The 17,227-nt window shown below is 49.7% G+C and overlaps 1 protein-coding gene across 1 annotated transcript in view; it reads right to left on the bottom strand.

Moving 5' to 3' along the window:
- megf6 (multiple EGF like domains 6) overlaps positions 1 to 16,434 on the bottom strand; it is a 357,029-nt gene extending 340,595 nt beyond the window's left edge. The window contains exon 1 of the mRNA XM_038816779.1: positions 16,090 to 16,434. Within this exon, the coding sequence (XP_038672707.1) occupies positions 16,090 to 16,169 (80 nt within the window). The 5' untranslated portion in view covers positions 16,170 to 16,434. The remainder of the gene's footprint in view (positions 1 to 16,089) is intronic.
- Between the last annotated feature and the right edge of the window lie 793 nt (positions 16,435 to 17,227).

Here is a 17,227-nt window from a genome sequence, read left to right as displayed (position 1 = left end):
AGCCTCCTGAATTCCTTATTGTAGTGGGATGGGTGTGATTTTCTGGCCCTTTCAGCCGGCGGTATCCTCCAGTCCTGCCGAAGACAGCCCCCACGGCAAGGTGGGGGGGGGGGGGGGGGGGGGGGAGTGTTCCTCGACAGTAGTGCAGGGGAGCCATACAAAATGCCACACACTTCAACAGGACTGGAACAGCCCTCCTATGGCCAATGGTGAATTGCCTGCACCATAGGGAAGACTGGAAAACCCCTGCCATTGTCTTGCAGTTATGCTCCCCAGTTTTAGTAGCAGTGCTGTAATGGTCTGTTAAACTAATTATTCCCGTTACCGCAAGAATAAGACCAAAGCTTTCTGGCACAATCATTTTGTTAACTTTCCACATGGTAGCTTCGTCACTTGTGCAAGCCATGGCAAAATCTTTGCTTCTCCATGTTATTGTAGAAGCAAAATACAGCAGATGCTGGAAACCTAAAATCTAAACAGAAATGCTGGATATATCAACAGGTCTGGAAGCATCTGGGGAAGAGAAAGAGAGTTAACATTTCAGGTCAATTACTTTTTTGTCAGAGCTCAGAAAAGTTTGAAATGTAATGGAGTTTAAGCAAGCGCAGAGGCCCAGGAAAGGAGAAGGGGGACAAACAAAAGGAAATTCTGAGATAAGGTGGAAGGAGAGGTTACGAGGCAAAAGGAATGGCGATGGTGCAAGGCAAAAGGAGATGGGAACGAGCCAGGTGAAGAAACAAATGATGGTTCTCGGGGAGGTTGAAATGGGAGAAGCAGAATCATCACCAACAGCTGTAAGTCAAAACCAAATGTAAGCAGAGGTAATGATCTAAAATGACTGAACCCAACGTTGAGTCCATTAGACTGTAAATTACCTAATCAAAATATGAGGTGCCAATCCTCCAAACTATGATATGCTTCACTGGAGGAGTGTATGAGACAGAGGACAGAGAGGTCAGAGTGAGAGTGGAGAATTCAAAAGAAGAGGGGTTTGGAAGCTTGGGCCCGTGATTATAGGCTCAACAGAGGAGTTGCACAAGCAGTCACCCAATCTGTTTCTGTCCTCCTAGTGTAGAGGAAACCATATTGTGAGCAGCGAATACAGTAGACAAAACTGAAAAATGTGCAAGTACATCATTGATGCAGAACCAGTTAAGCAGATAATGTACATTGGGACGTAAAACAAAAACTGCTGCGCCAGGCACCATCTGTACAGAAACAGAGTTAAGGGACACTATCTGCCGGCCGTGTTGTGCCTGAAAGGCAGCACAACGTGGCCGGTAGATGCCGGGAGATCCCTCTTCCATGGTCTACCTTGCTCATCCCACCACCCGAGATCTCATGTGATCTCTCGACACATCGCAATCTGAATCCCACCTATTGTGGGCGTGATCACTATTTTGGAAATCTTCATATTAGAATGAAACAGCTAGTCTCACTCTAATATGTGCTCCCATGATCTACCAAGGCCCTGGGATCTAACCCTTGGGGGTCACGAGTAATTGTTGTTCAGTACTGGTCTCCACAAATGCGGACCAGACAGAATGGCACTCATGGGGGTCTCCCAGGGGATCGGAGGCCCCCAGGTGCTCTGGGCAAGGTGGCACCCTGGCACTGCTGGTGCCACCTTGGCACTGGCATCCTGGCACTGCCAGGCTGGCATTTTTCCTGTGATGGGGAGGGGGGCCCCAAGGACCCCCTTACAGGTGAGTTGGGGCTTTGAGGGGGTCAAGAGAACGCACTGAGGTATTCCTGTGAGCAGAGCTCCTCAGTGCAGGAAATGGGACTAAGCGCGGCCTCAGCGTTTCCCGCTGAGGCCCTGAATAGAACCAGAATCCCGCTAGATAGCGTGGTGTTTTTCAGTGCTGCAAGCGCCCGGAAACACCTGGCTAAACATGCTTGTTATGGAACTGTGTTCACATTCAGTGAGACTGCACCCAAGGTTTCAGATCAATGCATTTTCATCAGATCGGATTTGCTGTTTCACCTGGAAAGAGAGTTTCAGGCAAAAGGGAGAGCATAATATTTCTACCCCCATTTTTCTTTCCGGAATATAATTAGAAAATATTTTTGCAGACACATAGTCACATTTTACACCTCCATACTCCCAGGGTTGGAAGACAGGAGGGATGCGTAAAATGCAGTTGGTCATCACCCGCTGCCTATCTGCTTGTCCCCAATATATCTAAGAACTTACTGGGGACAGGGGAGACGTCAGGCAGTCAACCCACACTTGGGCTTATTGAGATCCTTATGTAACCAATTAATGGCCACTTAAGGGCCTGAGCCCACCCCTACTTGTATTTTCCTGCAGCTGGGGAAGGCCTGGCATCAGTAGCTGCGTGGGCTGATGACAGCCAAGGGAGAGCCCTCCTTGTGGACTCCCTGGGTCATCAGCCTCTTTAACCCTTTCCCTGGGTCTCTTGAACCCATCCCCTCAACCATCTCAGCCCCCTCACCAAGAGAGCCCAACGCCAGGCTTATCTAAGCTCCGCGGCATCGGTGATGGTCTGTCTGCCCAACAGGTGCCACCTTCCAGCTGGCACTGCTGAGACTACAAAGCTGCCGGCTATCTGACTGGCCAGCAACCCTCTGAGGCGGCTCTTCCTCCTGAGATAGGGAAGGACGTCTCACCTTGGAGCAGTGATGGACAACTTAGGGAAATGAGTGGGACAGGCGAGTGACCCTTCATCTCAGTGGGCCACAAAATTAAAATCAGGCTTGTTCACTAATCATTTTTTAATATAAATTTAATGCACCCAATTAATTTTTTTCCAATTAAGGGGCAATTTAGCGTGTTCAAGCCACCTATCCTGCACATCTTTGGGTTGTGGGGGCGAAACCCCCGCAAACACGGGGGGGGGGGGGGGGAATGTGCAAACTCCACATGAACAGCAACCCAGAGCTGGGATCGAACCTGGGACCTCGGCGCTGTGAAGCAGCAGGGCTAGCCCACTGCGCCACCGTGCTGCCCTTGTTCATTAATCATGATCCAATCAATAAGATTAAATACATTCAAAACACGCTGAATATTTCACAACGAGTCACAGAAAATACTCATTTATATATCAATAGAACTGTCATCAACTTCAAATGGTAAAAACAAAATAAATAATTAAACTCTGGATGCTGAGGGAGCACACGGCGCTCACAGTCAATGTTGTGAGCAATCAGCAAGCACCTCACTTCACTTGCCCTTGTTATATGTGTGTATAAGTTCAGTCATACCAGTAAGAAAAAAACTACGCGGACAGAAATCAGTGGAATGTGGCAACCCTACACCTGGACAACAGTCAGCTAAATCTCATGGGCCGCCCTCAGAACCCAGCTGGGCTGCATGTGGCCCCGAGCACCACTGCCTTAGAGTAATTAACACTGCTCCCAATGTTGAATAGCTGCAGGACAGCTGTCAGGATCATGGGCTAGCTTTCCCACCCCCTCCCCCCCCTACAACCTTTTAGCCAGTTGGGTGGCGAGGGCTGCAATGGTCTGTAAAATCCAACGCCAAGGGTGCAAGAATTTTGAAACACTCTTTTGCAAAAGTCAGTTAATACTTCATCAATTGTTCATTTTAAACCTGGAGATGTGGTGAATGTATTATACTAATAATCCACCAGTGTATTTGTATCTGTGCTGTCGCACTTGTATTTGTATATTTGTATCTGTGCCATACTGCTGCCCTTGTGGACTTCTCCTATGGGCCATTGTATGGCATTATCCATAGGGGAACATGTTGGGGCATGTATGGACTCCGCCCATGGCTCCTCCCCTTTGAAGGGAGGTATAAAGAGCAGTCGACCTGCAGGCAGTTCTCAGCATTGGTTCAGTCGCAGGCAGGCACTGTTCTAAGTTGATTAAAGCCACGGTTTACTTCCACTCGTGTCTCAAGTGAATTGATGGTCGCATCAAAAGGTGATAGATTTTTGTTAACCCAAGCACTGGGGGATAAGTGGGAATGGCCGATATATGGAGTTATGCCACAGATCAGCCATGATCTCACTGAATGAGGGGGGGGGGGTCCAATGGCCAACTCTATATTCCTGGCAAGTCCGTTAATAGTATGTATTATGAAGTGTTCACTTAGATAAGATAAAACATTACTAGGGCTAATAGACCACAACAATCAATCTCGACCTTTGAAGAGGCCATTCCCTCCATGGGGCAGAGTGGAGGCAGGGGGAAACCTCTACCTGCCCCTTTGGAAAGCATGCCCATTCTCCTGAATTGTTAAGTAACGGGTTAAGAGACATTCCAATTAGTTGTCTCATTTATGTTAAGTATCCAATAATTGACACTGATATGTAAAGGGGCTTCAGGTGGCCTTTGTGTGAGGTGGTGTGATGTTAGAGTATTGTGAAGAGTCTGTTGAAGTAAATTAAAGGTGTTTGTGGAAAACTAGCAGAACCTTTGACTCTTTATACAACAGCAGCCAAAAGTATAACATGGATTGGGGTTCAATAGGTACACGTACAGGACAGGCTCTCGGTGAAATGCCTAACACTATTAGTGCATCCATTGTTACAAGTAAAAAAACAAAATACTCACATTTATATGGCATCACTCACAACCTCAGAATATTCCAAAGCACTTCACAATCAAGTTAGTGCTTTTGAAATGTGCTTATTGCTGTAATTCAGGAACCGTGGCAGCTAATTTGTGTACAACAGGCTCCCACAAACAGCAATCAAACTTATGATCAATAATCTGTTTTTAGGTATTGATTGAAGGGTTAGTATTGCCCAGGACACCAGAAGAACCCCCCAGCTCTTCCTGGACGGAGACCATGAGATTTCCCAATGTGCGCCTAGGTTTGTACCTCATCTGAAAAAAAGAACCTGGAATCTGGAGCAAGGGTTGAAAGGACTCAAAGGTTTTCCTGTATCAGAGAGGAAGTAGGGTTTTCAGACAAGTAACTGTCAATTAAGGGGCTCATGAGAGCAGGTTACAGCACCCAATAAATCCCTGGATGGAGAATTTACAAAAATGCAAAGACATGGCTTCACTGAAGGTCCATGGCTGCCTTCAATCCTTTCCCTCTCAAGCGAGAATAATGGTCAACGACACCAAGGTTGAAGTTGATAAAAACAGTGAAATAAAACAGAGTGCAATAAAGCACTTCAACTTTCCTGAAGTAATTTTAAAAGATCATTTATAAATCACTATAAAATAACAAACCTCATGCAAGTACATACAGAAAGTAAAGTTTTTAAAAAGTAACATAGATTGGACTAAAGAAAACCAACAATATTTGACGGTCTAATGGGGACAGTTCCGAGTTGGTCCTTACATTTTGTAATGCATCCTAAATGTTTATGGCTAGCTACAGTTCTGTTTATACACAGTACTCTGAAGCATACATTAAACTCTGGAATTCACTCCCTAATCCTGTCTACCTCTTTTTATCCTTTATGATGCTCTTCTAAACCTATCTCTTTGACCGAGCTTTTTGTCTTCTGTTTCTAACACCTTACCTGACTCTGTGTCAAATTTGTTCAATAAAGTTACCATACGGATGTTTAACTCCACTAAAAGTGCCCGCCTAAAAGTTCGATATGAATGCAAGTTGCTTTGGCTGTTATAAACAGACAAAATTTTTTAAAGACTGCATCAATTCTTCAAGTTTTCAAGAAGGGTGGAGTAAAATCTTCCCTTCACGCATGCATTGAAGCAGAGTATTTTAGTCACACTCAGTACTTCTGCACAAGTATTGGTGTAGAAGGAAAAGTGCAAGCAAATAAGTTGAATCATTTCTTAAGTTTTTTTAATTTTCTACAAAAATAATTGGAATTGGGAGATATACTGGGGGCAGGCGGTGAAGTGGGAAAGGAGGAGGCGAGCAGTGGACTAACACCAGTACAGACTTCACAGGTTGAATAGCCTGTTCCTGTGCAGTAAATACTGTGTAATTCTATGTAGTTAAAACAATGGTAGACGACGTTTAATGCAGACAAATGTAAAATGCTACTCACAAGCTGAAAATAAATTGATATACACAGTATCATACATAGCATAGATGGTGCTTGAGGCTAAAATAAACTTTCCAGATATAATTCATTCATTAATGTGACCGGCCAATGCAGAGCAACTATTGACAAATCCAATGGAGTGTTGATTTACATACTCTGAGAAAAGAGGTAATCTTGGGTAGAAGAAGTGATTTGTTAGAAATGGAGAAGGTTGAACAGGGTACCCAGAAAGTTAACCTGGAAAATGAGTTCGAAATCAAACTGCAAGGAGTGCCTCTAAACCACAAAGAAAAGTACAGCACAGGAACAGGCCCTTCGTCCCTCCAAGCCTGCGCCGACCATGCTGCCCGTCTCAACTAAAATCTTCTACACTCCCGGGTCCGTATCCCTCTATCCCCATCCTATTCATGTATTTGTCAAGATGCCCCTTAAATGTCACCATCGTCCCTGTTTCCACCATCCCCTCCGAAAGCGAGTTCCAGGCACCCACTACCCTCTGTGTAAAAAAACTTTGCTCGTACATTTCCTCTAAATCTTGCCCCTCGCACCTTAAACCTATGACCCCTAGTAATTGATCCCTCTACCCTGGGAAAAAGTCTCTGACCATCTACTCTGTCTATACCCCTCATAATTTTGTAGACCTCTATCAGGTCGCCCCTCAACCTCCGTCATTCCAGTGAGAACAAATCAAGTTTATTCAACCTCTCCTCAAAGCTAATGGCCTCCATACCAGGCAACATCCTGGCAAATCTCTTCTGCACCCTCTCTAAAGCCTCCACACCCTTCTGGTAGTGTGGTGACCAAAATCGAACCCTGTACCTCAAGTGTGACCTAACTAAGGTTTGAGACAACTGCAACATGCCTTGCCAATTCCTATACTCAATGCCCCGGCCAATGAGGCAAGCATGCCGTATGCCTTCTTGACTACCTTCTCCACCTGTGTTGCCCCTTTCAATGACCTGTGGACCTGTACACCTAGATCTCTCTGACTGTCAATACTCTTGAGGGTTCTACCATTCACTGTATATTCCCTACCTGCATTAGACCTTCCAAAATGCATTACCTCACATTTGTCCATATTAAACTCCATCTGCCAGCTCTCCGTCCAAGTTTCCAAACAATCTAAATCCTGCTGTATCCTCTGACAGTCCTCATCGCTATCCGCAATTCCACCAACCTTTGTGTCGTCCACAAACTTACTAATCAGACCAGTTACATTTTCCTCCAAATCATTTATATACACAACCAACAGCAAGGGTCCAGCACTGGTCCCTGCTGAACACCACTAGTCACAGTCCTCCAATCAGAAAAGCACCCTTCCATTGCTACTCTGTCTTCTATGACCTAGCCAGTTCTGTTTCCATGGAGGTACACTGATTCAAACCGGAGATGTGCAATGATAGGACTGGTATCAGGAAACTCTTCATACAGTGATCAACCAGTGTGAAATAAACTTCCAGAAAGATTAGTGGAAGTAAACACTGTGAACCCACTTAAGAGATAATTGGATGCTGTAAGTGGGCTGACGGGAGGGTTAATGGTTGCTCAGGATGCAGCTATAATAGTGATCTCGTGTCCAATACTGTCCCCAAATCGAACTAATAGCACGTCAGTGGGGAGTATAGCTATTCGAACGCTTCAATAGATCACATAACACGATTGCTATTTGCTCCTCCAAATTCAAGGTTTTTCAATTATAATTATCTGATCATTTTTCAGTAGCTTACAGTGAACACTTTTAGTGCAAAGAAAACGTTAGAATTGTGATGAAAAATGATGGGAATTCCATTTTTCAGCTGGGAAAAGCCCATTTCTCGCAGCGTGGCCACACTTTTCCCAGGATTTGTGCTCCCACTAGGATACAAACCACTCAAAATGTAAAGCGCAGCTCCCACCCCCGGTTCACACTGACCCCTGGAGTCAGATTCACACCAGTTCATTTTTTTGATATTGTTCTAGGTAATGCGAAAGCCCCTGAATTTTAACCCGACAAAGACACAATCGACAATGCAGCATTTGAAACTAATAAGTGAATTCTGACCACACCACTTTCCCCCATTAAATCCGAGATAACAGACAGAGCAAGGCGCGTGAAGTAAACGACAGCAGCCAACTAAACCTGCAGAAAGCCCTGATCTACACTGCATCACACTGGTCTGCTTTGTCCTGATTCACATAACGTTATTCTCCACTGAGTTATTCTCAGTTCTCTCTCCGTTTCCTTGCACCGATTTAGCCTACGACGAAGAACACTTAAAATATCCATCAGTGAGAGAGTGAGGGGTGAGGAGCCCCCTCCGCTGATCAGTGAGAGAGTGAGGGGTGAGCGGCCCCCTCCGCTGATCAGTGAGTGAGGAAGAGGGGTGAGGAGCCCCCTCCGCTGATCAGTGAGAGAGTGAGGGGTGAGGGGCCCCCTCCGCCGATCAGTGAGAGAGTGAGGGGTGAGGGGCCGCCGATCAGTGAGAGAATGAGGGGTGAGGGGCCGCCGATCAGTGAGAGAATGAGGGGTGAGGGGCCGCCGATCAGTGAGAGAGTGAGGGGTGAGGAGACCCCTCCGCCGATCAGTGAGAGAGTGAGGGGTGAGGAGACCCCTCCGCCGATCAGTGAGAGAGTGAGGGGTGAGGGGCCCCCTCCGCTGATCAGTGAGAGAGTGAGGGGTGAGGGGCCGCCGATCAGTGAGAGAGTGAGGGGTGAGGGGCCGCCGATCAGTGAGAGAGTGAGGGGTGAGGAGACCCCTCCGCCGATCAGTGAGAGAGTGAGGGGTGAGGAGACCCCTCCGCCGATCAGTGAGAGAGTGAGGGGTGAGGGGCCCCCTCCGCTGATCAGTGAGAGAATGAGGGGTGAGGGGCCGCCGATCAGTGAGAGAGTGAGGGGTGAGGGGCCGCCGATCAGTGAGAGAGTGAGGGGTGAGGAGACCCCTCCGCCGATCAGTGAGAGAGTGAGGGGTGAGGAGACCCCTCCGCCGATCAGTGAGAGAGTGAGGGGTGAGGGGCCCCCTCCGCTGATCAGTGAGAGAATGAGGGGTGAGGGGCCGCCGATCAGTGAGAGAGTGAGGGGTGAGGGGCCGCCGATCAGTGAGAGAGTGAGGGGTGAGGAGACCCCTCCGCCGATCAGTGAGAGAGTGAGGGGTGAGGAGACCCCTCCGCCGATCAGTGAGAGAGTGAGGGGTGAGGGGCCCCCTCCGCTGAGCAGTGAGAGAGTGAGGGGTGAGGAGACCCCTCCGCCGATCAGTGAGAGAGTGAGGGGTGAGGGGCCGCCGATCAGTGAGAGAATGAGGGGTGAGGGGCCGCCGATCAGTGAGAGAATGAGGGGTGAGGGGCCGCCGATCAGTGAGAGAGTGAGGGGTGAGGGGCCGCCGATCAGTGAGAGAGTGAGGGGTGAGGAGACCCCTCCGCCGATCAGTGAGAGAGTGAGGGGTGAGGAGACCCCTCCGCCGATCAGTGAGAGAGTGAGGGGTGAGGGGCCCCCTCCGCTGATCAGTGAGAGAGTGAGGGGTGAGGAGACCCCTCCGCCGATCAGTGAGGGGTGTGGAGCCCCCTCCGCTGATCAGTGAGTGAGAAAGAGGGGTGAGGGGCCCCCTCCGCTCATCAGTGAGAGAGTGAGGGGTGAGGGGCCCCCTCCGCTGATCAGTGAGTGAGAAAGAGGGGTGAGGGGCCCCCTCCGCTCATCAGTGAGAGAGTGAGGGGTGAGGGGCCCCCTCCGCTGATCAGTGAGTGAGAAAGAGGGGTGAGGAGCCCCCTCCGCTGATCCGTGAGTGAGAAAGAGGGGTGAGGTGTGATGGTCCCACCCCCCCCCCCCCCCCCCCACTGATACATCAGTGAGGGACCCCACGCTGATTAGTCAGAGAGTGAGGGACCCACACTGATCAATCAGATAGTGAGGGACCCACACTGATCAATCAGTGAGAGTGAGGGACCCACACTGATCAATCAGTGAGAGTGAGGGACCCACACTGATCAATCAGTGAGAGTGAGGGACCCCCACACTGCTCAACCATTGAGAGTGAGAGACCCACACACTGATTAATCAGTGAGAGTGAGGGACCCCTCACTGATCAATCAGTGAGAGTGAGGGACCGCCCACTGATCAATCAGTGAGAGCGAGGGATCCCCCACTGATCAATCAGTGAGAGTGAGGGATCCACGCTGATCAATCAGTGAGAGTGACGGAACCACACTGATCAATCAGTGAGAGTGAGGGATCCCCCACTGATCAATCAGTGAGAGTGACGGAACCACACTGATCAATCAGTGAGAGTGAGGAACCCCACACTGATCAATCAGTGAGAGTGACGGACACACACTGATCAATCACTGAGAGTGAGGGATCCCCCACTGATCAATCAGTGAGAGTGAGGGACCCCCCACTGATCAATCAGTGAGAGTGACGGACCCCACACTGATCAATCAGTGAGAGTGAGGGACCCCCCACTGATCAATCAGTGAGAGTGACGGACCCCACACTGATCAATCAGTGAGAGTGAGGGACCCCCCACTGATCAATCAGTGAGAGTGACGGACCCCACACTGATCAATTAGTGAGAGTGACGGACCCCACACTGATCAATCAGTGAGAGTGAGGGACCCACACTGATCAATCAGTGAGAGTGACAGACCGAAACTGATCAATCAGTGAGAGTGAGGGACCCCCCACTGATCAATCAGTGAGAGTGAGGGACCCCCCACTGATCAATCAGTGAGAGTGAGGGACCCTACACTGATCAATCAGTGAGAGTGACAGACCAAAACTGATCAATCAGTGAGAGTGAGGGACCCCCCACTGATCAATCAGAGAGTAAGGGACCCATACTGTACAATCTGTGAGAGTGAGGGACCCACACTGATCAATCAGCGAGAGTGAGGGACCCCCACTGATCAATCAGTGAGAGTGAGGGACCCACACTGATCAATCAGTGAGAGTGAGGGAGCCCACACTGCTCAATCAGTGAGAGTGACAAACCCACACTGATAAATCAGTGAGAGTGAGGACCCCCACTGATCAATCAGTGAGAGTGAGAGAGCCACACTGATCAATCAGTGAGAGTGAGGGACCTACACTGATCAGTGAGAGTGAGGGGCCCACACTGATCAATCAGTGAGAGTGAGGGACCCACACTGATCAATCAGTGAGAGTGAGGGACCCACACTAATCAATCAGTTAGAGTGAGGGACCCGCACTGATCAATCATTGAGAGTCAGGGACCCCCCACTGATCAATCAGTGAGAGTGAGGGACCCCATACTGATCAATCGATGAGAGTGAGGGACCCACATTGATCAATCAGCGAGAGTGAGGGACCCCACACTGATCAATCAGTGAGAGTGAGGGAGCCACACTGATCAATCAGTGAGAGTGAGGGAGCCACACTGATCAATCAGTGAGAGTGAGGGAGCGACACTGATCAATCAGTGAGAGTGAGGGACCCACACTGATCAATCAGTGAGAGTGAGGGACCCACACTGATCAATCAGTGAGAGTGAGGGACCCACACTGATCAATCAGATAGTGAGGGACCCACACTGATCAATCAGTGAGAGTGAGGGAGCCCACACTGCTCAATCAGTGAGAGTGAGGGACCCCCCACTGATCAATCAGTGAGAGTGACAGACCTCACACTGATCAATCAGTGAGAGTGAGGGACCCACATTGACAATCCGTGAGAGTGAGGGACCCCGCACTGATCAATCAGAGAGTGAGGGACCCCCCACTGATCAATCAGTGAGAGTGAGAGGCCCCATACTGATCAATCAGTGAGAGTGAGGGACCCCGCACTGATCAATCAGTGAGAGTGAGGGACCCACACTGATCAATCAGTGAGAGTGAGGGACCCACACTGATCAATCAGTGAGAGTGAGGGACCCACACTGATCAATCAGTGACAGTGAGGGGCCCCCACTGATCAATCAGAGAGTGAGGGAGCCACACTGATCAATCAGAGAGTGAGGGACCCCCACACAGATCAATCAGTGAGAGTGAGGGACCCAATACTGATCAATCACTGAGAGTGAGGGACACCATACTGATCAATCAATGAGAGTGAGGGACCCCACACTGATCAATCAGTGTGAGTGAGGGACCCCGCACTGATCAATCAGAGTGAGGGAGCCCACACTGATCAATCAGAGAGTGAGGGACCCTCCACTGATCAATCAGTGAGAGTGAGAGACCCCTTACTGATCAATCAGTGAGAGTGAAGGACCCACACTGATCAATCAGTGAGAGTGAGGAACCCCACACTGATCAATCAGTGAGAGTGAGAGACCCCACACTGATCAATCAGTGAGAGTGAGGGACCCCACACTGATCAATCAGTGAGAGTGAGGAACCCCACACTGATCAATCAGTGAGAGTGAGAGACCCCACACTGATCAATCAGTGAGAGTGAGGGACCCCACACTGATCAATCAGTGAGGGTGATGGACCCCGCACTGATCAATCAGTGAGAGTGAGGGACCCACACTGATCAATCAGTGAGAGTGAGGGACCTCACACTGATCAATCAGTGTGAGTGAGGGACCCCGCACTGATCAATCAGATTAAGGGAGCCCACACTGATCAATCAGAGAGTGAAGGACCCTCCACTGATCAATCAGTGAGAGTGAGAGACCCCCCCACTGATCAATCAGTGAGAGTGAAGGACCCACACTGATCAATCAGTGAGAGTGAGGGACCCCACACTGATCAATCACTGAGAGTGAGGGACCCACACTGATCAATCAGTGAGAGTGAGGGACCCCCCACTGATCAATCACTGAGAGTGAGGGACCCACACTGATCAATCAGTGGGAGTGAGGGACACACACTGATCAAGCAGTGAGAGTGAGGGACCCCCCCCCCCCACTGATCAATCAGTGAGAGTGATGGACACCACACTGATCAATCAGTGAGAGTGAGGGAGCCACACTGATCAATCAGAGAGTGAGGGACCCACACTGATCAATCAGTGAGAGTGAGGGACACACACTGATCAATCAGTGAGAGTGAGGGAGCCACACTGATCAATCAGAGAGTGAGGGACCCACACTGATCAATCAGTGAGAGTGAGGGACACACACTGATCAATCAGCGAGAGTGAGGGACACACACTGATCAATCAGTGAGAGTGAGGGACTCCCCCCCCCCACTGATCAATCAGTGAGAGTGATGGACACCACACTGATCAATCAGTGAGAGTGAGGGAGCCACACTGATCAATCAGAGAGTGAGGGACCCACACTGATCAATCAGAGAGAGTGAGGGACACACACTGATCAATCAGTGAGAGTGAGGGAGCCACACTGATCAATCAGAGAGTGAGGGACCCACACTGATCAATCAGTGAGAGTGAGGGACACACACTGATCAATCAGTGAGAGTGAGGGACACACACTGATCAATCAATGAGTGAGGGACCCCATACTGATCAATCAGTGGGAGTGAGGGAGCCACACTGATCAATCAGTGAGTGTGAGGGGCCCCCACTGATCAATCAGTGAGAGTGAGGGACACACACTGATCAATCAGTGAGAGTGAGGGACCTATATTGATCAATCAGTGAGAGTGAGGGACACACACTGATCAATCAGTGAGAGTGAGGGACCCCACACTGATCAATCAGAGAGTGATGGAGCCCAAACTGATCAATCAGAGTGAGGACCCCCACTGATCAATCAGTGAGAGTGAGGGACCCACACTGATCAATCAGATAGTGAGGGACCCCCCCCCCCCCCCCACTGATCAATCAATGTGAGTGCGGGAGCCACACTGATCAATCAGTGAGAGTGAGGGACCCACACTGATCAATCAGTGAGAGTGAGGGACACACACTGATCAATCAGTGAGAGTGAGGGACCCCACACTGATCAATCAGAGAGTGATGGAGCCCACATTGATTAATCAGAGAGTTAGGGACATCCACACTGATCAATCAGTGAGAGTGAGGGACCCCACACTGATCAATCAGTGAGAGTGAGGGAGCCCACACTGCTCAATCAGTGAGAGTGAGGGACCCCCCACTGATCAATCAGAGAGGGAGGGTCTCCCCGCTGATCAATCAGTGAGAGTGAGGGAGCCCACACTGATCAATCACTGAGAGTGAGGGACCCCATACTGATCTATCACTGAGAGTGAGGGACCCCACACTGATCATTCAGAGTGAGGGAGCCTACACTGATCAATCAGGGAGGGAGGGACCGCCCACTGATCAATCAGTGAGAGTGAGGGACCCACACGGACCCACACTGATCAATCAGTGAGAGGGAGGGACCCCAACACTGATCTATCACTAGAGTGAGGGACCCCATACTGATCAATCAGTGAGGGACCCCCACTGATCAATCAGTGAGAGTGAGGGAGCCCACACTGATCAATCAGAGAGTGAGGGACCCCCATACTGATCAATCAGTGTGAGGGACCCCATACTGATCAATCACTGAGAGTGAGGGAGCCCACACTGATCAATCAGAGAATGAGGGACCCCATACTGATCAATCACTGAGAGTGAGGGAACCCATACTGATCAATCACTGAGAGTGAGCGACCCCATACTGATCATCAGTTAGAGTGAGGGACCCCAAACTGATCAATCAGAGTGAGGGAGCCCACACTGATCAATCAGAGAGGGAGGGACCCCCCACTGATCAATCAGTGAGAGTGAAGGACCCCATACTGATCAACCAGAGTGAGGGACCCACATTGATCAATCAGACAGTGAGGGACCCCCCACTGATCAATCAGTGAGAGTGAGGGACCCACACTGATCAATCACTGAGAGTGAGGGACCCCATACTGATCAATCAGAGTGAGGGAGCCCACACTGATCAATCAGTGAGAGTGAGGGACCCACACTGATCAATCAGTGAGAGTGAGGGACACACACTGATCAATCAGAGAGTGAGGGACCCCCCACTGATCAATCAGTGAGAGTGAGGGACCCCCCCCCCCCCCCACTGATCAATCAGTGAGAGTGAGGGACGCACACTGATCAATCAGAGAGTGAGGGACCCCCCACTGATCAATCAGTGAGAGTGAGGGACCCCATACCGATCAATCACTGAGAGTGAGGGACCCCATATTGATCAATCAGAGTGAGGGAGCCCACACTGATCAATCAGTGAGAGTGAGGGACCCACACTGATCAATCAGAGAGTGAGGGACCCCCACACTGATCTCTCAGTGAGAGTGAGGGAGCCACACTGATCAATCAGTGAGAGTCAGGGAGCCACACTGATCAATCAGTGAGAGTGAGGGAGCCACACTGATCAATCAGTGAGAGTGAGGGACCCCCCACTGATCAATCAGTGAGAGTGAGGGATCCACACTGATCAATCAGTGAGAGTGAGGGACCCCCACACTGATCAATCAGTGAGAGTGAGGAACCCCACACTGATCAATCAGTGAGAGTGAGGGACCCCCACACTGATCAATCAGTGAGAGTGAGGGAGCCACACTGATCAATCAGTGAGAGTGAGGGACCCCCACACTGATCAAGCAGTGAGAGTGAGGGACACACACTGATCAATCAGTGAGAGTGAGGGACCCCCACACTGATCAATCAGTGAGAGTGAGGGACCCACACTGATCAATCAGTGAGAGTGAGGGACCCCCACACTGACCAATCAGTGAGAGTGAGGGACCCCCACACTGATCAATCAGTGAGAGTGAGGGATCCACACTGATCAATCAGTGAGAGTGAGGAAACCAGTGAGTTCAGTGAGGAAACCCACACTCATGATAAATTAGTGAGAGTTGGACCCCCCCCCCCCCCTGTTAAACAGGCTGGCTCAGGGATTTCGTTCCAAGATAATCCCCAAAGTCAGAGGTTGTGGAGGATGATGAAAATGTTTCAGCTGAAACTCCGCCGCGCTATCACAGAACACAAATCCACAAAGTCAGAAAGAACATTGCCCGACCAGGAGGCCAGCAGCTGACAGGTTAGTCCCAGTTTCACCCCCTCACTCCTGGAAGGGGGCACCTCTCCACATTGCCAAACATGCAACTAAAAAGCGCTGCAACATATGAAGGTTTGAATCTGCGTTTCTGGCGTGTGAGTTTCCAGCCTCTGAATGGAATTGACATGAACACTGCTGGCTCGCACCGTCAAGGTGTGGGTGCGGACAGCCCCACCGTCAGAAAAGCACACTTACATCTCAGCCTGAAGCTCCAGCGAAGCTGCCCATCTCAGTAGGAGGTAGTGGAGGTAGATCAGCACAACTTTGAAATCCATGCCTGCCCCCTCTCTGTGAAGTTCACAAGTGAGTGCTGCTCCGGATTCAGCTCTGCTCGCTCTGATCCCTGCTCCCGAAGCTGCTCCCAGTTACTTCATCCCGTTAGCCCGCAAAACCAATTGTAATGTTCCCTGAATAACGGGCAGCGATTATTCTGAGCATTTGTTGGGGATTTTTTTCTTGCAATCCCAATCGCTGCTTTAACTTTCCTCCCAGCTCCTCCCCATACTCTTCAGGGATAATTCCCCTCCCTCTGTCTCTCTCTCTCTCCTTCCAATGCTCCCCTGCTCAGTCGCTTTCTTGGCACTGAGTGTAGGAGCTGCTCTGCTCACTCACCGGTTCTTTCAAACCACAAGCAACAAAACACTTCCCCCTTTCTCCTCACATGTGACACTCCGGAGTCATAGTTACAGCACATTCACGGCAGGATCTTATCCGGCTGTGCTGGATCTGTGTTGCTCATTAGTTTGCAGCATCTCATCTACATGCAGTCATCTTCATATTGCTTGCTTGCATATGCCAGTGTTAATTATATTGCACTGTACTGACCCCAGTGCAATTTAAACTGGCGGCTGCAATGCTTGTTTTATTTCCCATCTTGTTCAGACACCCACTTTGCCCCGGGGGCACTTTCGAATCGGTATCGCCATCGTAACCAGAGGCGTATACTGAGTATCAATTCCAACTGGGCAGAGCCTTCCCCAACGTCGGGTGTACTCGAGGAGAGATTCCCTCCTGCCCCAGCCAGAAAGATGCCAGCGTTAGTCCCAGGAATGAGGAACTTCAGTTATGTGGAGAGGTTGGGGCTCTTCTCCTTGGAGAGAAGAAGGCGAAGAGGAGATTTGATAGAAATGCTCAGAATCACCAGGAGGCTATACAGATAAGATAGGGAGAAACTGATTTGATCCCCTTCATAAAAGGATCAAGAACCAGAAATAAAAGAAGCTAATGTCAAGTGAGAAAAAAACTTTTTCACACAACGAGTGGTTCGGGTCGGGAACGCACTGCCCGGAAGTGTGGTGGAGGCAGTTCAATCGAGGCATTCAAGAGGGCATGA

The sequence above is a fragment of the Scyliorhinus canicula genome, chromosome 13 (assembly GCF_902713615.1).
Source record: "Scyliorhinus canicula chromosome 13, sScyCan1.1, whole genome shotgun sequence".
Lineage (NCBI taxonomy): Eukaryota > Metazoa > Chordata > Chondrichthyes > Carcharhiniformes > Scyliorhinidae > Scyliorhinus > Scyliorhinus canicula.
This window is presented reverse-complemented; position numbering and strand designations above follow the sequence as displayed.